The sequence below is a fragment of the Myxocyprinus asiaticus genome, chromosome 11, assembly GCF_019703515.2.
Source record: "Myxocyprinus asiaticus isolate MX2 ecotype Aquarium Trade chromosome 11, UBuf_Myxa_2, whole genome shotgun sequence".
NCBI classification, from domain to species: domain Eukaryota; kingdom Metazoa; phylum Chordata; class Actinopteri; order Cypriniformes; family Catostomidae; genus Myxocyprinus; species Myxocyprinus asiaticus.
In genome coordinates this window covers 16,745,702-16,768,057 of record NC_059354.1, presented here as the reverse complement: position 1 = coordinate 16,768,057, position 22,356 = coordinate 16,745,702, and the positions used below count along the sequence as shown (strand labels likewise).

Genomic DNA, 22,356 nt, shown 5'->3' with positions numbered 1-22,356 from the left:
AATGATGGGTAAAAAGCAATCTTCTTCAACAGAGAGTTGGGTCCACTCAGCACCCTGCTGTCAGTCTCTATCCCTCCTGTCAAGGTTAAATTAAGACCCATTCAATGGTGGTAACACAGGTCACAGGTCAAGGGAACCAAAACACATGCTAAGTGCAGCTAATAGGGACTCATGACCATGTTTAACACTGTGAGGGCATCAAAGGTATATTTTACCTCTTAACACCAACACTTCTCATTACCTTTCATAGATTTTGTTACCTTTATTATTGTGTCAAGTTTAAAATGATAAAACAATAGGGATAATGTTCCAACTTTCTGGTTGTCAAACGCTAGTGGAATAGTAGAGTGGAAACATAATTGTGATGAAATACCCTTGCGGTTCCTCTCCTAGGACACCTGTTTAAACTTCAGGGGAACTGACTTCATACATTCACTAAAATGGCATGGCACCAGTTATTAAAAGTGATTGCAGGAGATACTGAAATTGGGGCAGGCCATATTGAAGGGTTAATCTCCTTTTCTGATTTGATTCAATGAGGCCATTTGAATGGACAAACATTTGTAAATGCCCATGTAAACAGAGTCATCAATGTATTTGGTTAAATTTCCCAGAAGTAAAAGTCTGTACATTTTAAATGTGTATTTCTGATAAACTAAGTTACTTTAAGAGTACACAAGCATATAGATGGTTTCTAAGCTAACAGACCTGATTTTGATTTCATGGGGTTCATTTTATTTCATATGAATATACCGTAATGTGCTGTAAGTCACACAGGATTAAACATTCTGCCAAATATAAATGCGCTAAGTTACCTTAAAAGCTGCTCCTCCGTGGATGATGGACTTGATGAAGATCCCCAGGTCCTCACCGGTCTCACGGGACTTATTCCCTTTCAAGCTGACCCCTAACCCAGCTGAGCCCGAGTCATTCAGAGGAACCTCAAACATCAGCTGCTCCTTCCCCTCCTCAGAAAACAACAACCGGGCCTGCTCCTCTTTCTGAGCGGACAACAACAATAATGGAAGAGAAAGAGATGGGGAAGAAAAGAGGTCATTCCATTCGAACATAAAAAGCCCACTATTTCAGCAGAGAATAGCTCAACCTTTTCATGCCTCTTTTCAGTCTGTGATGGCAATGGGGTCATTTAGAAACATAATCCATTCTCCATTATGGAGCGCACATGCTCTGCACCCCGCTGCATTCTCCCTCTCCTCTTTTTCCCATTTCCTTTTTCTCTTTGTTTGATTTTTTTTTTTTTTTTCCTATAATGATGCTAAAATTACCTGTACATCTCTTCAGCAAAAGTTTGTTTTAAAAAGAGTGTTAATAAAAAAAGGCAGGAAAAATTACATTATATCTGTATTGTGAAAGTCATTTTTCGTCACCAGGGAAACAGGCTTTTCTTCCTGGTTTCTTTTCAAAGAATGAAGGAGAGCAAATGAAGAAAATGGGGTTTGAAAAGGGTCTGAAAGAAGTTTGTATTTGATCTAAATAATGGCGTAGTGTATGTTAGAAAGACAGAGAGAGTGAGAGATGTTGACACCAGAGTGTCTAACAGTATTGTAATGGCACATCCTAAACACAACTACTCTCTAAACATCTTAAATCTTCACTATACCAATAATGTTCAGAGCATATTAAACTGGGCACATCTTGGAAAACAGGATTTCCCTTGGTCTTTTAAAACCAAATAATACAAGTACTGTATGTAACCACATGTTTAAGATTGGAGTAAAAGTACCTTCATATATATATATATATATATATATATATATATATATATATATATATATATATATATATTATTTTTTTATCAAATGAAGTGCTTATATACAGAACTTCATAGCACAATTCAAAATACAACACTGGAGTTATATTTTTGTCAGATAATGTGCTGCATAACAGAGCATCACAGATGTTAGATAATGCTTAAGTATAAATAAATTACTACTGATTTATTATTAATATTATTAGCAGTAGTATTTGTAGTAGTATTACAGTGAATATTTCATAACCTTTTTTTTTTTTTCCTATACGTTTAGCTGTTATTTTGATGGAGCTTTTATTTTGAAGTGTTTCTGTGTTGTTTTGACCAAGGAGCTCCGACGTTATGACAGCAGCTTCCCACTCTGGAAAAGCCGGTCGCTTCGTGACTCAAAGTGATTATTAAACCGCAAAAGGCTGCTATTTAATTAAATATGTACTCTGTATGTGCTTTGTACTACAATGTGAATTTGCGCTGTGTTCGTTGTCATCTGCTACAAACAGAGTGCGCATGCTCATGACAGGGATTTCTCTGTATGAGCCAAGGAGGAGCTTTAAAAGGCATGAGCAGTCGGCGTCAGCACAACACTCTCTCCACACAATCACAAGCTCTCACATTTGAATTGCATTCAAACTATATATTTATAGCCCACATTTATATATGCACGAATCATGAATGATTAGTCACTATTTTGCAACTTTGTCCATAGTTTTATCAGGTGAAGAGGTTAGCATAATAGAGGTTGTGTATATCTAAAAGTCTTAAATGTACAGTAGAACAAAAAAAATAAATAAATAAATAAATAAAACAGCCTGCTTCAATTTACTTTTAAAGGTTGAACGGAGGTTGGAAAACGGTTGTGTAAAATCAAATTGCATTGTCTAACGATATCAGTGAACTTCAGGGGAGAAATTAAGGAAAATGGATACAGAAGACATTTGTGTATAATATAAATTTGAAGTCCCACCGGAGAGCAAATGAGAAACATGTAATGCATATCCAGTAGATTACAAAAAATCCCTAAAACTGACAGGAGCTATGATGACTGTAAATATTAGGAGATATTACAGGAATGAACAGGGCTGAGAAGGCCAGCTAAGACAGAGTATTTGTGGGTCAGCAAGGCCTGGTTTATCTCTGTTTACTGTGGGATTGTGGGTTTTGAAAGTATTAGTGTCACGCACTCACAAACACACACTCGACTCAGCAACTCTGAGAATTTCTCTGAAGAATGAAAAATACCGCTGACTGTCATCATGAGAGGAAAAAAGCGAGGGATTTTAGGAACCAGACCCTGATATGAAGCCCTAAATGCCCTCAAACGAACTTCCAAATGCCAAAGTCTCTAACACGTCAAGACTATCCAAACACAAAAAATTACATAAATTATGAATAATTATTTATTTAGGGATAAGCCATTTTCAAATGCCCTGCCACTTCCAGACAATGTCCTGAATACATAAATAAGCCTCTGATCATTAGGTGTGAACTTATCGGCCTAACAAACCTTGAATTTGTTCATAAATGGAAGTGTTAGTTACTAAAGACAAGAGAAACTAATGCATTTACACAGTAGGCTGTGAAACTGTCCATGTTAGGGAAGCAGGAGAGATTCAGAACAAAGACAAAGCCCTCGGATCAGCAAGGGAAATCACTGTGCTAAAGCCCACTGTGTGTACAGCTACCAGCACTTCAGTATGCTAACAGTCGTGATATTTCACAGTCAAGCCCCCTGCCAGGACCCCACTCTGAATCAAAATGCCACATCACATTTCTTTCAGCCATTTTCCTCGGTCAGAACGAGTTCATCAGTCAGCTTGCACTCTTGTGTGTTTATATAGGAGACATATGTCTCAAGCGCAAGGTGAGGAAACAAGCCTTTCTCTCAGGGATGAAAATCTCCAATAATCTTTATTGTGTTAGTCTTTATGACAAGCAAAGCCATTCAAACTGCAATTCTGACAAAGTACATAAGTATCTGAATAAGCACCACCTATATGTCTTAGACGTGCACTTCCTAATCTGCATATGAAACATCTGTTCCTCTGCCATTGAAACCGTCTTAATGATGAATAAGACACATGGTGTCATCAGCCACAGCAGATGGATCACCATCGTCTATAGGTACGGCAGCGAATGACATTCTAAGGACTTAAAGATGAGCAGTTACACAGCTGTTCATTCAGGAAATCACGCTGTCTTTCATAACCTCTCACTCTTTGTGTCAGTCACTCACAAACACACTTAGGCTTCAATCTCTATTGTTCGTGGGTGAACAGACAGGCCTTCAGAATTATTGAGCTCCAGGGATGCTGTGTGTATGAGTGTATGTTTGGTGAAGACAGGAAGAGGAAGTGAGAAGGTTCTCTGGGGATCCAGGATGCCATTGGACCTCTAAGGTCTCCAAGAGTGAGCGCTTTACAATGGCTACAGTAAACAAAGCTTTTAAGGCCACCTCCTGAGCCTCAACCTCACCCAAACACTAACAAACACACATAGACACAAACACCCCAAAAAGACCTTCTGTGATAAACTGTCAATTACATGTGATATATAACTTACCCACCTGGGGAGTAAAACTGCTCTGATACTCCACAGGGGAAAACAGATCCCAACAGACGACAGATGTTAAAGCCCAAAGTATACTTTCGTTTTGATGCAAACACTTAGCGTCTGCGTACAGCCGAACGCAAGCCTTTCTAAAGTCCAAAGTATCCACCTTTTTCCTGTTTTAAATTTCCAGTCTCCAGTGTTTTCACTTGCATTGGCATATATTCTTAGAGGGTAATGTGATGTTTAAAGTGTTACATTTGTAAATATTGCCAAAAAAAAAACATGTGCCAAGTTGAATTTTTTTTGGTCAATTTTATTGACACTCACCTGAGTGTGTAGATGACGCGAAATGGTGGTCTGAGGTTAGCTACATTGATATCATTAACTACTTCAAGTTGTTATGACAGATAACAGCTGCACAAGTTGAGCCTGAATTTTTTTTTTACTCCAAATAACACATAAACGGTTATTGACCACTTGTTTCGGTAGATTTTACATTCGGTCGAGAACATAAACAGAACAGGCAATAAAACTAAGTTTTAACTAAGTTTGTTCTTTGTTTGTTTTTGTTTTTTAGTGCAAGAATGCATTTGACCTGAACGGCCCATCAGGAAATACCTTAACCATACCTCTCCAAATTACTCCAATGACAAAGTTATAAAAATTCTATCACAAACCTATTATCATTCAGAATTAAAAATTATATTCCAGGAAACCAACATTTAGTGCACAGAAGGTGCAGGAAAGTCAACTGAGCGTGCCCACTGGTGCAGATGAATCTGTTCAAAATGCTACAGGTCTGCTTTGGGTGTATGCAAAATGTACAGAAATTGTGGTTGTCTTTACAATGATATACTGCATGACTGCTTTCAAAACACAGCCAATAAAGACATCATGTATACGCATGATCACAGTAGGAAAAATGCAAACGTTATTTCAGAAAGCCTGACTATACACTGTTACCCCATCCACAGCCTACTGTAGCTAAATTAAAAGTGTGCAAACTGCATTTGAAATCTGAAGTAAATACAGTTGTGCTCAAAAGTTATGCTCAAAAGTTTGCATACCCTGGCAGAAATTGTGAAATTGTGGCACTGATTTTGAAAATATGACTGATCATGCAAAAAAACTGTCTTTTATTTAAGGTTAATGATCATATGAAGCCATTTATCATCATGTAGTTGTTTGGCTCCTTTTTAAATCATAATGATAACAGAAATCACCCAAATGGCCCAGATCAAAAGTTTACATACCCTTGAATGTTTGGCTTTGTTACAGACACACAAGGTGACACACACAGGTTTAAATGGCAATTAAAGGTTAATTTCCCACACCTGTGGCTTTTTAAATTGCAATTAGTGTCTGTGAATCAATAGTCAATGAGTTTGTTGGCTCTCACGTGGATGCACTGAGCAGGCTAGATACAGAGCCATGGGGAGCAGAAAAGAACTGTCAAAAGACCTGCATAACAAGGTAATGGAACTTTATAAACATGGAAAAGGATATAAAAAGATATCCAAAGCCTTGAAAATGCCAGTCAGTATTGTTCAATCACTTATTAAGAAGTGGAAAATTCGGGGATCCCTTGATACCAAGCCAAGGTCAGGTAGACCAAGAAAAATTTCAGTCACAACTGCCAGAAAAATTTTTTTGGATACAAAGAAAAACCCACAGGTAACCTCAGGAGAAATACAGGCTGCTCTGGAAAAAGACGGTGTGGTTGTTTCAAGGAGCACAATACGACAATACTTGAACAAAATTAGCTGCATGGTCGAGTTGCCAGAAAGTAGCCTTTACTGTGCCAATGCCACAAATGACAACACCTTGACACACCTCATAGCTTCTGGCACACTGTAATTTGGAGTGACGAGACCAAAATAGAGCTTATGGTCACAACCATAAGCGCTATGTTTGGAGAGAGGTCAACAAGGCCTATAGTGAAAAGAATACCATCCCCACTGTGAAGCATGGTGGTGGCTCACTGATGGTTTGGGGGTGTGTGAGCTCTAAAGGCACAGGGAATCTTGTGAAAATTAATGGCAAGATGAATGCAGCATGTTATCAGAAAATACTGGCAGACATTTTGCATTCTTCTGCATGAAAGCTGCGCATGGGACGCATGACAATAACCCTAAGCACAAGGCCAAGTTGACCCTCCAGTGGTTACAGCAGAAAAAGGTGAAGGTTCTGGAGTGGCCATCACAGTCTCCTGACCTTAATATCATTGAGCCACTCTGGGGAGATCTCAAATGTGCGGTTCATGCAAGACGACCAAAGACTTTGCATGACCTGGAGGCATTTTGCCAAGACGAATGGGCAGCTATACCACCTGCAAGAATTTGGGGCCTCATAGACAACTATTACAAAAGACTGCACGCTGTCTTTGATGCTAAAGGGGGTAATATACAGTATTAAGAACTAAGGGTATGCAGACTTTTAAACAGGTGCTGAATTCACCACAAACTCCAGGACTGTCAGCAACAGATTTTGAAATGCGTATGACAGACGTCATAGCTCTCACCGCTTGCTCTGCTCCAATATTAATCCCTCAATTCCCCATGCAAACCTGCCACTTAGCTCCCATAGAGAATGAATTGGAAGCACCCACTCATGCTTCCCTCACTTCACACCAGTAGACACGTAGGGTCGGCCAACCTCATCACTTCCTGCTGTGAAAGTCCATGTATCAATCCCGTTAATGAGCTACAATACTCAGCAGTCTTCCTCTTCAGCCAGCCAGGGAAAAGCTGGCATGCCCAGCTTCATTAGTCCAAGGCGACTGCTGCTGTTAATGATCAAATGAGTTTACCTAAGCATTAAGATCAAGGAAAACAAATGCACAAACACCAACAGAGAATCTAGCTCTGTTCCAAAACCTTGTGGGCTGCCTGACAGTCTACTGTCTGCATGGGCAGCTACCATTTTCGGCAGCATCTGAACCAAAAACGACACTCACAAGTGACCATTTTGGCAGTACTGGTCACTCCGCCACACAGATAGCCCAACAGAATAGACAGCTCAAACAGAATAGATGTCCCCGATTAAAGCAATTATCCAGAGTCCAAATATATTGTGATACAATGCACAGATCTTTTTTTTTTTTGTTTTTTCTCCAAAATTTGAATGCCCAATTCCCAATGTGCTCTAAGTCCTCATGGTGGTGTAGTGGCTTGCCTCAATCTGGGTGGCAGAGGATGAACCTCAGTTGCCTCCACGTCTGACACCATCAATCCGTGCATCTTATCACTTGGCTTGTTGAGCGCTTGTGGAGGCTTCACGCTATTCTCCGCGGAATCCATGCACAACTCACCACGTGCCCCACCGAGAGCGAGAACCACATTATAGCGACCACAAGGAGATTAACCCGATGTGACTCTACCCACCCTTGCAACCGGAAGCCTGACTGGAGTCACTCAGTACGCCCTGGAATCGAACTTGTGACTCCAGGTGTGGTAGTGTCTTGCTGAGCTACCCAGGCCCCCACGATGCATAGATCTTAAAATAATCTTAAGAAAATGCAATGCTACAGCAGATATCGTTTTTTTTATTTTTTTTTTATGCTGAGTGATGGTCTCTAGTTACAAAGCGGACCAATCACAGCTTTGTAGTCTGTGTTGAAATGACATGTTGTTCAATTTTTGGAGGTGCAAGCCAGGCTACGGCGAAGGTTCGACGCAGAAGTATAAATTGGTCTTAACACTCACATTTAATTCAAATAGGGTCTGGAATAGGCAACTTGCTACACTAAAACAAAACACTCTAATGAGTACATAGAAAATGCACACATATTGGGTGAATTAGAGCATTTTAAATTAGATGGAACAATTTCCGACAATTTTCTGGACTGATCCTGTTGCCAACAACTGTGTCTAGGTACAGTACTGTGCAAAAGTTTTAGGCACATAAGATGTTTCACAAAAGCATTTGTCTTAAGATGGTTATTTATATCTTCAGCTTTAGTGTGTCAATAGGAAAAATACATGTTAGACTCCCAAACATTACTTCTGCAAATAGAAAAGATTAGAATAGAAGAACAGGGCGCTCTGCAAGAGATGGCATTGCCCCCACAGAGCCCCCCAGTGAACATCGAGTCAGTCTGAGATTACATGAAGAGACAGAAGCAATTGAAACAGTCAAAATAGATAGAAGAACTGTGGCAAATTCTCCATGAAGCTTGGAACATCCTATCTGCCAACAACCAAGAAAAACTGTGTCCAGGTGTACCTAGGTGAATTGGGGCTGTTTTAAAGGCAAAGGTGGCCACATCGAATATTGATTTTGCTTACTGGACTTTGTATGATGTTAATTGAAAAATTAAAACTATTTATGACATTATATTTTAAGAAATCCTCACTATGCAACATTTTTCACAAGTGCCTAAAACTTATGCACAATACTGTAGGTAGCTCAATAGTGTACACCCCAGAGACTATCTTTCTTGTCTTTCTTAATCCTTTTGAGGGGCACTTTTAAGAAATAGGTTAATTAAATCTTATGATGCCGATTAGTTTTCGAATTTAGTTTGTTTGCATGTGACACTTGTTTGTCCAAACAACATTTGAATGTAGTCTACCCTTGTACATATGTAAGGGATGCAGTGGTAGCAGTACCAAATATTTCATGTGTATCTCCTGTAAACAAGTAAAAGCAAGCTCAGGTGGAAATTTCAGAGGGAAATCTCAGGGTCGTGGTTCTTGATTCTCTGTCATCCATTGCCTCTTGATAGTGTCCTGCAGAAGCTGATCCAACCAATTGAAAAAAAAAAAAGGAATGATAAGGAAGAGGAAACATGGTAGCCAAGTCACCGTCCTTAACTGGCATTCTATCTGTGATTGATTTCCTTAAATCTCCTTTTCGTTTTGCCCATAGGGTCTCTGGAAATCAAGACTCAAGGTCAGCATATTAAAGAGTGTGTCTGTGATAGAAAGTTAAAGGGATAGTTCACCCAAAAATACAAATTCTCTCATCATTTACTCACCCTCATGTCATCCCAAATGTGTATGACTTTCTTCTGCAGAACACAAAGATTTTTGGAAGAATATCTCTGTAGGTTTGGGATCAAAATCCCATCAAATGTATTGCGGTCACGGATCTAAAAATAATAAGCGTGAACCAAAATAATAAGCGTTAATCAAAAAATAATAAGCGCAGATAAAAAAAAAATAAGCGCAAAAATAAATAAAAAGCGCAGAGCAAAATAATAAGCGCAGATCAAAAAACAAGCATGAATCAAAAATATAGAAACACATTTAAAATATGCTGCAAAAAATAAATGATAAAATAAAATAATTAAAGCAAAGTCATCAGAATTGCAAACAAAATCATGTTTTCCTTGGTTATATTACTGTATTTTGTGCTCTGACAATTTTGCATATATTTTCATTTTTTGTGCGCTTATGCTGTATTTTTCTTTGCTTTTGTTTCCAAGTTCTGCCCTTGATTTTCCAAAACCTGTGAGCAGAGTTTCATGTAAATCAGGGGGTGTTTTGCGTCCCTATTGCTCCACTAGTTCTTGATCGACAGCTCCTCCTCTAGCCAATCATTCAAAGAGGGGAGGTGACTTCACTCTAATGCAACTCTGACGGCTGCTGCTCAATATTATATTTTTTGTGGTTAATAGATACACTGCTTGTGTCTGTTTTGAGTATTTTCTGCCAGCTCTAGGAAACAATGTGTTGTCTGAATAGACCATTATCATAGTTCGTTAACATGTATCGAGTCAGCTGAATTTAGTTTGCATTGTCTTTAGTTTAGACATTATTTAAGACTTCCTTATTTGTAGATTATGCCTGTTATTTTTTTTTATCTGCACTTATTATTTTGGTTGTGCTTATTTATTTTTGTGCTTATATATATATATATATGTATATTATATATATATATATATATATATATATATATATATATATATATATATATATATATATATATATATATATATATATATATATATATATATATATATATATATATATATATATTTTATCTGTGCTTATTTTTATTTTTTTTATTCATGCTTTTTATTTTGATTCACGCTTATTATTTTTGGATCCGTGACCTCAATATATTTGATGGGATTTTGATCCCATACTGTAGGTCCTCACAATACAAGTGTATGGGTGCCAAAAGTTAGACACATCTGGGATGGCATGAAGATGAGTAAATGACAAGATAATTTTAACTTTTGGGTGAAATATTCCTTTAATGCAGCATGCAGTTAGAGAGCAAACACACACTGAGCTTTAATGGCCACTTTAGCTTCTTTATTTGTGAGCAGACTGAAAAGACTGTTTTGTCAAAGTCTCATTGGTAACAAGGAACAAAGACAGACTGGGTAAGAGGGAGAGCGAGAACCCACTCCTTGACAATCAATGATGCTATGTTAAACAGGGGTTGAACATTGATTCATCTGATGTCCTTGCTATGAAAGAAAAAAAAAAAAGAAAAAATACGTTTACTTCTAATGGCTCTGGCGTCCCTGCGTACAGCACAAAGTATAAAGTGGCACAGCACACAATTATACAGTAAGAGCAACAACATGGGTCCGTCATTCTGTTCATATACTGCCTACAGAAGCAGCATTGTAAGGTATCATAAGCACACTTCCGACACAAAGGCTGTTCTAAAAGGTAGGCAAGATAATTGTACTGCCTCTTAATGTTTTAGCCCAATCATAAGGTTGCTGTCACATTCCCAAAACAGATTTCCAGAATGCACTATGAATAGTGTTCCCAACCATTTTGAACTATGAATACCATTGACTTTTCCATGAACTTTCCAGGCGTGTGATTAATGGATCACACATTAATGTTTCATTCAAACTTATTTACTAATGAATCATTTAGACCAGTGGTCACCAATCATACTGCAGAAAATGAGAATGAAGCGAAGTGAATTCAAATTCATGTGTCTGAAATGAATCCGACCGTTAAGCTAATCCAGGTTTGTGACAGGACAATGTGCTTCCAGAGCGCTTTTTCTCCGTCTAAAATTAGCTTTATTAATCAGAATGTTTTGAGCCTTTCACAAACAGATTATTTTTGTGAAAATTAATAAAAGATCATCTCTCACATAAATGGCAAGGAAAAGCAACCAAAAATGTGATTTTACTAGTAGCATAGTGGAGTTCTCATGAGAACCCTTCCCTTATTTGATTGTCTGACCATTAAAAGGCCTACTTTAGCTAACAGTATTTTTAAGCTTCACTATTTTGCTGTACATTGTTTGTTGTTGGTAGATTTTCATTTTAAAGAAAATCTAAAAATGGTCCATTCAGTCTTTTACATTTTCGACATTTTCATTTCCTTTTCTGTCCAATTACCAATGAGCTCTAGGTCCTCGTGGTGGCGTAGTGACTCGCCTCAATCCAGGTGGTGGAGGACGAATCTCAGTTGCCTCCACGTCTGAGACCGTCAATCTGCACATTTTATCACGTGGCTTGTTAAGCGCATTACCGCGGAGACATAGCGTGTGTGGAGGCCTCACGCTATTCTGCGGCATCCACGCACAACTCACCACACACCCCACTGAGAGCGAGAACCGCATTATAGCGACCACGAGGAGGTTACCCCATGTGACTCTACCATCCCTAGCAACCGGGTCAATTTGGCTGCTTAGGAGACCTGGCTGAAGTCACTCAGCACACCCTGGATTCGAACTCGCGACTTCAGGGGTGGTAGTCAGCGTCAATATTCGCTGAGGTACCCAGGCCCCCCAGTTGATTTTATCTTTTAATATTTATAACAAAGTGCTCTCGATTGATGAACTCATTGAAATATTTTAATCTTTTGGTAGAAGATCCCCCAGACCCCACTACTTTGGCTTTGTCTCTGGAGCCCCAATGTCCTAATCCTTGTCCAATTTTAAAGTGACGTTTTTTTTTTTTTTTTTTTTTTTTTTTACTTTTCTTTTACAAAGTACTATTACTGCCAACTTGGACATTTACAATTAGGCCTACTATTTCTAAAAAATGAGCACTCCTTATGTCATTTCAGCTATACTGACTACTAACATTATGCAAGTTATTGTCTGGACCTTTGCTGGGAAGGAAATCTAGAGACTAGATCTCTTGGAACTTTAATTGAATACCCCAGATTTAGACTGATTTGTGAAACATTTTGACTAATTATTTTCAACAAACTGACAAAATGGACATTACAATAAAGAGGAAGTGGACAAAAAGCAGAGTGCATTATGGGTCATCATATTTTACCACTGAAGAGTTAGAAAGTAATGTTTTGGATATGGTCAATCCTGCACATCTTCAAACTTGGTCTGTCTAAAAATATTTAGACTCCACTCTCAAAATCACAATCAATAAAACTATTCTTTTTAAATAAGATTTATGCCAGGTGATCTGATCTCCTTAATGCAAAGTGGCACTAAGGGAATTAGCAAATGCACTATCATACAACAAGTGAATGTGTATCACTGCGCTCTCATAAGGTGTAAGAAAATTCCAGTGGTCTCCTTTGCCTTAGGATATTTCCGTTACTACAGTATGTGACAAAGACGTACATTCAACTGAGTCTAATTTCATTACACCCACGAGCAAGAAGTATAGCACTGTCATTCAAACACAAACAGGAAAAATATGAAATATTTTATTATCCCAAGTCTTATTACTGTATTCCATAAATGACACAGTATTAGATATTATGCAAAACACAATCCAACTACATAAGTGAATGCAGCTGGGCTGGTATTAGCCACAGCAGGTCGGTTAGCACAGCTAAATCCTGGATAAACAGAGTGGGGAAGCCGGCCGGCCGGCCGGCATGCTGGAGATCTTCAGGGAAAAAGAGGATCTGGTGTGATTGAGTGTCAACAAGCTGCACGGGTCAGTCATGAACTCTGTGAGAGAAACGGCCAGATGGATATCTACTCGTCCTGAGCCGATGAGGTAATTGTGATGTCAGAAGCATGCCAAGAAACAAACTCTTGAGAATGGAGGGAAGAATCTGTTCTTTTCTTGTTTTGAGCTGCTGGCAGTCGAAATGCTTGGTTGAGTTTTTGTGGAGAGATAAGATGATCTTATGTGATGCTGATTCAACATTGCTGATAATCAAATCCTGTGAATACACACACAAGCACATGACTCAAGCCCATGGAGTCTTTTATTAGGCATGGATCAAAGGCCTGTTTCTGTTGGGAACAAATCTTGCTAGAAAGAGATGACTTTTGCCATTGTGCAAAGGAGGGTGCTGTATATCTCCAGCATGTTTCCAAATGATTTATTTATTTATTTATTCCATTTCAGAAGCACTCTACCACCTTTCAGCAGTGAGCAGGTGGTGAATTGAGCACTAAATGTGTGTGTGTGATGGTGGTGGTGAAATGTCTTTGTAGTACATTCTGTACATGCATTAAGAGAGTGCAGCAGATGGTAGAGAAAGATGTGGGACAGAGTTATACCACCTTTACACTTGTACCCACAATCACCAACAGCATACACTCTCTATTTCTCTCTAAACACCCTCACATATATCCTTTCCTCCTGTTTATGCCTAACGCTATCTAAGGGTGGGGAATCAACACGGATCTGGCAATACGATATTAGGTCAATACCTAGATCGCAGTGCAATAATATTGCTATTCTTTATTTTTAGTGTATTGCGATTGTTCCTCAATCACTTTAAATGGACATTAGTAGGGGGCCTGGGTAGCTCAGTGAGTATTGACGCTGACTACCACCCCTGGAGTCCAGAATTTGAATCCGGGGCATGCTGAGTGACTCCAGCCAGGTCTCCTAAGCAACCAAATTGGCCCGGTTGCTAAGGAGGGTAGAGTCACATGGGGTAACCTCCTTGTGGTCACTATAATGTGTGGTTCTCCCTTTCTGTGGGGCGTGTGGTGAGTTGTGTGTGGATGCTGCAGAGAATAGCGTGGGCCTCCACACGCGTTACGTCTCCGCGGTAACGCACTCAACAAGCTACGTGATAAGATGTGCGGATTGACCGTCTCAGATGCGGAGGCAACTGAGATTCGTCCTCCACCACCCGGATAGAGGTGAGTCACTACGCCACTACAAGGACTTAGAGCGCATTGGGAACTGGGCATTCCAAATTGAGGAGAAAAAAATAAAAAATACCTTGTGCCTTTCATCAAACCCAATTGCGTCTTCACTAAGAGCCGAATACATTTCAGCCTTTTAACATGATGTCTTCGTAAGCTGCGGTTGCGAGAGTCTCATGAAGCATATGATCAACCTCTCTGCTTACACATGCTAAAGTGCACTTTTTACCCGACGCATGCATATGGAAAGGACCATTCAGCTTGCAGACCACAGCATCATTAAAGGAAACACTGGGATAAAATTGGAGGACAAGTACAGACAAACACAACCTTTTAAACAAAGAGACATCTCTACGACCCTGTTGATGGAAGCCAATGGGCAGCTAAAGGCAGAAACAGACGGCTAAGAGGAAGGGACGAGTGCAATTTGTGCATGAGTAAATGGATTCTGTTTAAGTAGAGATGAAAGCAAACCACTGCGAGAGGATGAAGCTGTAAAAGAGAAAGGGGTCTGTGAAAAGAAGTGACGTCTATAACCTTGTCCTCTTCTACTTAGGAAGCTGCTTTATTTACTTGTAAAAAGGTCAAAACGTCTTTAGCTTGTGCCTGGAAACCAGGCCTTGTGGGCCCCCGAGATATCAGAGGCCAGTGATACCAACATCAAAGGTTTATTGGGGAAGCAATGAAGGTAGTAACAAGGAGGTCTGGATATGAGATTAAGGAGCAGAGAGGCCAGCATCCCGGCTGGTTCGACTTCCTCATTTTGAGTAGAATGAGCCAGAAAGAGGAAGACTGTCACAACAACATTATCACATGTGCTAACATTCGTCTTCACAGCTGGAGTTCTTATGGGAGAGATAAGGCTTTGTCAGGCCCCTTATTACCCAGTCTGTTGCCATTGTTAGGGGGCTGTTTTGAAGTACACAAAGATGTCTGTTTGAAGGGGTACGAGGGTCTTTTGTGACAAGCTCCACACTCCATTTTAATCTGCCTCTGTCGTGAAGAAACACTACACACCGAACAGGAAATGAGTACCCATTATTTCCCCTTTGTTCATGGAGTCATATTTAATATCCCTATTACTATTTCATCCTACAAGGGCGGCAGACAGAGCTCTATCCCCCACTGGGGGTCCGTGCTATTGGAGAGAGATTAAGGCTGACTCTGTAAGGGGTGAGTGAGGTCCTCGGTGTGTGGTATTTGAAGAGCGGACACAAGGTTTTAAGACTCTTTTGGTGACAGCTCACCTGGCAGGTATAAATATGTCAGGCACTATGTTGCCTAAGTGCTAGCAGCAATCCTGCCGATTCTCCTTTCCCCTCTTCACATTGCCCGAATTACCACCACATGGTTTTTCAACGAGACATCACCACACATTGTGCAGAAAAGTCGTCATCTCTCTAAGACGGCCTCCTCCTGTCCATCCATTCCCACTGCATGATCTCTCTATTAAACTCCCCTACATTCTTACGGTCTGAAGCCTCTGAAGTCATATGGCTTGTGGTCGACTGATATGGGTTTTTCAATGACCAATGCAAATATCTAGAGAGCAGAGTTTTTTTTGCGTAAATGTGCATTGTTTTTCCATTGTTTTCCTTTGTAAACACATGCTGGATAGACATCTTTGGCTGTTTGGCATATTCTTTTTGACACCGTGTCAAGTCAAAAAGAACTTTAAGTTTGAAAAATGAGGTGTCAAGACACCTGTGTTCTGCTTCATTTGCTGTGTTTGTTTTTAGCACAGGTGTCACAAAGATTCAACGTTCTGAACAAGTTTATGCTGCAAAGAGGTGTCTGTTACATTGTTTCACATTATTCTAGATCGTTTTTGCACCAAGCAAAGTTTTAGCGCTTGATAAACAGAAAGCCAAAATTTTTTTTTTCCTTCTGCTCTTTCATTTATCGTGTGCTGAGGGGCTACCGTGCCTTGTTTGAACTGTGTATGTTTACTGTTACAATACTTTTATGAATGTTGCCTATGATGCTTACATAAAATACAGCCAACTGCAACAATACTTGCTTGGAGAAGAAATTATAAATGGTGTGCTATTTCGGGTTCAGGCTGACTACTGTTCGGGCCAGGTAGGATCAGGCCACAAGGTTTCAGGTCGGGTTCAGACTTTATTTTAAGGCCTGTGCAGACCTCTATGGGTGACACTTATATGCAGGCGACCTTAGCAGGAATCCAGCTCGGGTCATTTTCCAATGATATTACTCCCTCTTTTCCCTATCATTTCCCATCAAAAATGCAAAAAACCATGCAAAAAAAAAAAAAAAAAAAAAAGGTAATACTATTAGGCCAATTTGGCCATCTGGATTAACAGCACATTTATTTCCATTAATTGTGGTCACTAAAAAGGTCTCCAGTAAGTCATGATTGATTTTATATAAAAATAATAAATCAAGGCAGTGCAGAGGATTTGTTTTATTTATTACTATTTTATATACTGTGTGCGTGTGTGTGTGTGTGTGTGTGTGTGTGTGTGTGTGTGTGTGTAATAATAAGCCAATTTGACAACCTGGCAGATATCAGTTTACCACTACACTCGACAATTCCTTTACATTTCAAATATCTGATTACTCCATTTTTGTATATATTTCCTTCTATTTTTGCAAGTTATTACATTTCACCTCGTATTGCCGGATTGATATTTCTCTCTTCTCAGCATTTTTTTGACCTCGAGTGAGAATGACGACTGTCTCTCCACCCTCTGTCACCATCCTTCTTTCTACCCTTTATTTCACTCTCTCTACCCATTTTTTTATTTGTCTCCTAGTCATTCGTCACTCCTCTATCAGTGTTTCTATCTCTTTCACCCGTTTTTATTTCTTACATTTCAATCACTCTCTCTTTCAGCTTTTGCTCTTAAAATGTATCTATAGTCATCTTTCCCTCTCTGTCTCCGAGCTATTCTTCCCATACATTAATCTCACTGAGTCAGTTCAGACAGTTCAGTCACACACGTAGACGTCAATCCATGTCAAGCAAACTCTAAGAAGCTGTTTAGTAATTCAAAGCTCAATGTGTATATTGCCCACAAAATCCGGTAAACATTTGCTAACCAAATAAAATCATTACAATCACCGCAGATAATATGCATAATTTTGTGTTTGTTTGTAGATCTTATAAATGTATTATGGTCCAATGAAGTATTTTAATCTCCAGTGTGAGAGTGAAAGTAATGACTGGTAGTGTGGGTAATGAGTTGCAGGCATGCCTCAGACCACTGCATACAGCATAATAACTAATCAGAGGCAACGACGCAGTAAGTAGAGCGTTCAACACAGCATATGAAAGCCATAATTAAACAGTGAGAGGCCGAATTCACTAGAGAATTTACCAGAACAATGTGTGAACAAGTGTGAACTGACTTTAATACAGAGAAATTAGACTTTTATTGTCATCATTTACCAAAAATAAACAGAAGGCTTCGAGCATCAAGTGTTGTTATCTTTGTCAAATGCTGATATTAGGAGTAGGCCGATAAACAAGTTATCGGCAAACATACAGAAAAAAGCTGCTCTGGTATTATTAAACTACGTCTGGATTAAAAGTACATTCATGAAAATGTAATCCCTCATCATCATCTTTTTATAAAAATGTCTGAAAAGGAATAGGCTAAAGTCAAAGCTTATTGTGCCCACACTTTTAACCTCTCTAATTTTATATTCTGTCTTTAAATATTTCCATTTGCAGTCCTGCAAAATGTGCAATCGATTTTGCCACTTTCTATTTCACTTGATATACAGTATATGTGCTTTCCATCATAATTTCTTATCAATAATATCTCTTAGAAAATTATTTTAAATATTATTTAAAAATTAAGCGTATTTTACTCTTTCAATTTTTCATTGTATATTTTTTATTTTATTTTATTTTTTTACTTTTCCAATACTTTTTCCACTACATTTAATACATTGTCTAAATTGTCTTCAGAATAGAATAAATTTGTGTCATCTGCAAACAAAATACATTTGAACAGAACTGAAATTATATACAGTATAGCTATGAGCAACAGAAACTGACAAGGATGTGGCCGTTCAGCAAGCTGCAGCCTGAGAAAATAATAGTTTTGAGATTTTAAACTTCAGCAAATTAAACTTCAGAATTCAAAATGTTTTGCATCTGTATGGATAGTGTCTAATAATGCATTGACCATGTCAATTCTCTCATTATTTACTCATGATATCCCAGGTGTGTATGACTTTCTTTCTTCACCAGAACACATTTGAAGAAAAATAGAAAAATATCTTAGCTCCTTAAAATGCAAGTGAATGGAGATTTCTCTTTTGAAGCTCAGCATAATTGTCATTCACATGACTCCAGCTGCTAAATGAATGTCTTCTAAAGCGATACGATCACTTTTGGTGTGACAAAAAGATCAATATTTAAGTACTTTTTACTACAAACCATCGCTTCCTGTAAGCTTCATGAGATGTTGGAGTCCAAGCAGTTTCTCGTGTGATGTATTCCCGTTGCCATGATACTTAAGTAATCTCACGTTCTCCTCTTGGTTGAGCCATCCAGGAAAAGCACACAAATGCACCATTGTGAGTAAAGAAACAGATACATAAAGATCTAAACCAAAACCAATGAAGCTTCTGTACAGTGTTCCTCCTCCTCACTTGTGAACAGCACTGCTCTTTTGGTTGTATCTCACGTGCCTCATTTCTCATGTGTTTCAAGTGCCAATGCGATTACATCACACGCACATACCACTGCTGACTGGAACAAGATTTAGAGCTAGAAGTACTTATATATTTATCTTTTTCACACCAAAAGCAATCGTTTCACTTTAGAAGACATTAATTTAACAGCTGGTGTCGTATGGATGATGTTTATGCTGACTGTCTGTGATTTTTGGAGCTTCAAAAGAGAAATCTCCATTCACTTGCATTTTAAGGACCTACTGAGCTAAGATACTTTTCTGTTTTTCTTTAAATGTGTTCTGGTGAAGAAAGAAAGTCATACACACCTGGGATATCATGAGGGTGAGTAAATAAGGAGAGTAGTATTGTCACGGTACCAAAATTTCAGTAGTCGATACCGATACCAGTGAAATTTCACGGTTCTCGATACCAATTTCGAAACCACAGCAAAAATATGACAATATAATAATGTGCTATTGAACACATAAGTTTAGTTATTCTTAATAATTATTTTAATAATTATAGTTTAATAATTATTATTATTTTCCAGAACATGTTTTAAAGTTTAATTTAACCATCAAAATGGTGTCTAATCAATTAATTCTTAAAACTTCTAATACGTGAATATATACATTTTTAACGTTATTGCATGTTTTGTACCAAACCTTTATCAACAGCTGCCTTGTTTGTGATAAATGTATTAATTATTGTTATTATCATCATTATTATTACTACAGAGAATATTACATTTTACTATACAGTTGTATTATTAATATATTTGTATTTATTTTTGTATTTAATTTCTTCAATTTCAAGCATCTAGCTTTTATTTTGAATCGTGCTTTTATTATGACGTGTTTTTTTTTTTTTTTGCCAGAAGCTTCACTTTTCCGGATAAACAGTTTGTGACACGGCCCAGTGTAATCACTGAAGACATTTAAGTCACATCTGAAATCTCATCTCTTTACACTGTTCTTTGAGTCTGACAAATGAAATGTAGGACACAATTTTGCAGTGTTTAGATTACTGGTGTTTGTGTATGTGGTTATTTTGAAATGTTATGTTCAAATTTGATTACTGTGAAGCACTTTGGTCAACTCTGTTGTTTTAAATGCTTTATAAATAAAGATGTGTTGAGATTAAAGTGCAAAGGCTGTGATTTAGTTATAGAAATATATAGTTTACATGTGCTGCGTGATTCACAGTAGATTAGTGCTCTGCTTTGTCATCTGATACAACATGTCGTGAATGATTCTCAACATCTGTGGAGTTTACGGAGTATGAGCGGTCGGATTTATATCATTCATGCTAAGACTGCAGCCTTCAGTGGTTTAATAAATCACACTAGGACGTCACTTGGATTAATTGTCCATTTCAGTGTAAAAGGAGTAACAGAGCACATGTTCAAAATAAGCATGTGAGTATTTTAAAGCAGTCGTGTGTCAGTCATATTGCGCGCTGGTACCGAGTCGATGCTCAGTACTGCAGAAACACTGGTATCGTTACATCTTTTCATTTTTTATTTTAGTACAGACTTGGTACCAAAGTGCCAGTACTTTTGACAACACTAAAGGAGAGAATTTTCATTTTTGGGTGAACTATCCCTTTAAGTTTCTCTAGCCAATAAAGTTTTTTTTTTTTTTTTTTTTTTTTAAAGGTCCACTGGAAAATGGCAGAAGATTTTGCCCAAATAAAAAAAACAAAAAAAACAAACAGGTCCACTGATGTTATGCCATCTATACATATACATGTATCAAAGATTATTACCTTTAAAATTGTGTCTGATTAACTATATCCGCATTTTACTACATTAAATACATTTTAACATGTATATATTTAAATAATTAAAATAAATGACTAATAATAATGAAACTAATTTCTTGCAAGTTATTTAAGACAAAGTATGAAGTAAATGTATGTATGATGATTTTGTAATGTTTATTGTAATGTATCATGTACTGCACTTAATCACAGAGAAATGTGTGATTAATTAGTTAAATATATACACATTATTTTTAATGATTTTTATTTTTTATATAAAATAAATAAAACAAATTACTGAATCCACTTTTGTCTTTATTCACCCCAGTTCACATTAGGAAAACATATAATAGTTAGTACTCCAACCATAAAACATGGGATACTTCATATGCCACTGCCTGAACTTTGGATTTAGGATGGAACTCACTGAAATGACTTGCTGGTTGAATTGCGATGCACCTCACTGATCTCTGAATGCATCACCATGGTCCAATGATGGACTACACTCTTAAAATGGAACACATAGACTATCAATAAATTGCCAACAAAAGCCTTCATCAGCCAACTAACAAAGGACAATGCATCTATGTGAAATTCTGCAGTTAATCCAGGATGAACTTCAAAGACATTAGTCATTAATCTTACAGTTCTTACAAAATCTTTGTTTAAACACTGACCCTTAACACTTACTTAGTTTAATAATTTTAAACCATGACTTGCACTGCACATAAATAACTAATATTGGTATTATATTCATGTTGTTTAGCCAGAGAGGAACTGGCCCACAGTGTGCCTTGTTTCTCCCAAGGTTATTTTTTCTCCATTAACCTACATCTTATGGCGTTTTGTGTTCCTTGCCACGGTTGCCATCGGTTTGCACACTGGGGTTCTAAATACAATTATTATTTAACTATTTAATTTTTATACACAATTTACAATCATAATTAATCAAACTACAAAATGATCACTCTAAGACTTCATAGATATTACAGTTTCATTTTCTGTTAAAGCATGATTTTCTGTAAAGCTGCTTTGAAACGATGTGTGTTGTGAAAAGCGTTATACAAATAAAAATGACTTGACTTTACTAGCACTGGTTTTGTGCATTACTTTATATTTACAGAAGAGAGAGAAGCTCAACTGACATGGAATTTTAGTCAACTCTAATATGTCTCAAGTATTAAATTAAGTAAACATTAATTAAAATTTTTTACACCTTTGTTTACTTTAGAGACACTGCATTTTATTGTTACAGTGTACACTAATGCTCACTAACATCATGTATGACAAACTGGGTTTTTAACTTTCCTGTATATTGCGTGCAAGTCTAAGGACCGTTATATGGGACAAAATGATAACAGTTTTTGCGGATACCAATTATTGTGTCCTAAATTCCTCTTATAGCTCTGTGAATTTATCTAAATAAATGCACGAACGATGTTGACAATGGAGGCTGTTGCCAATTTCCTGTGAGGGGGCAAAGTTTGAGTGGCTTTGCTATGGCAACAGTCAAGTGTGCGTGGTTCTCAGTGGTTGGTTATTTACAGAAAGTGCTGAGTCGCATAGAATTTGGATGACTGTGGAGCGACGGGCACTACGCTGAGGGAGAT

General features: G+C 37.9%; 1 protein-coding gene across 1 annotated transcript in view; it reads right to left on the bottom strand.

Annotated features, from left to right (window-relative positions):
* The window catches only part of LOC127447692 (partitioning defective 3 homolog B-like), a 466,221-nt gene that overhangs the window by 234,327 nt on the left and 209,538 nt on the right, over window positions 1-22,356 (bottom strand). Inside the window, 1 exon segment of the mRNA XM_051709699.1 lies at window positions 816-1,001. Within this exon segment, the coding sequence (XP_051565659.1) occupies window positions 816-1,001 (186 nt within the window).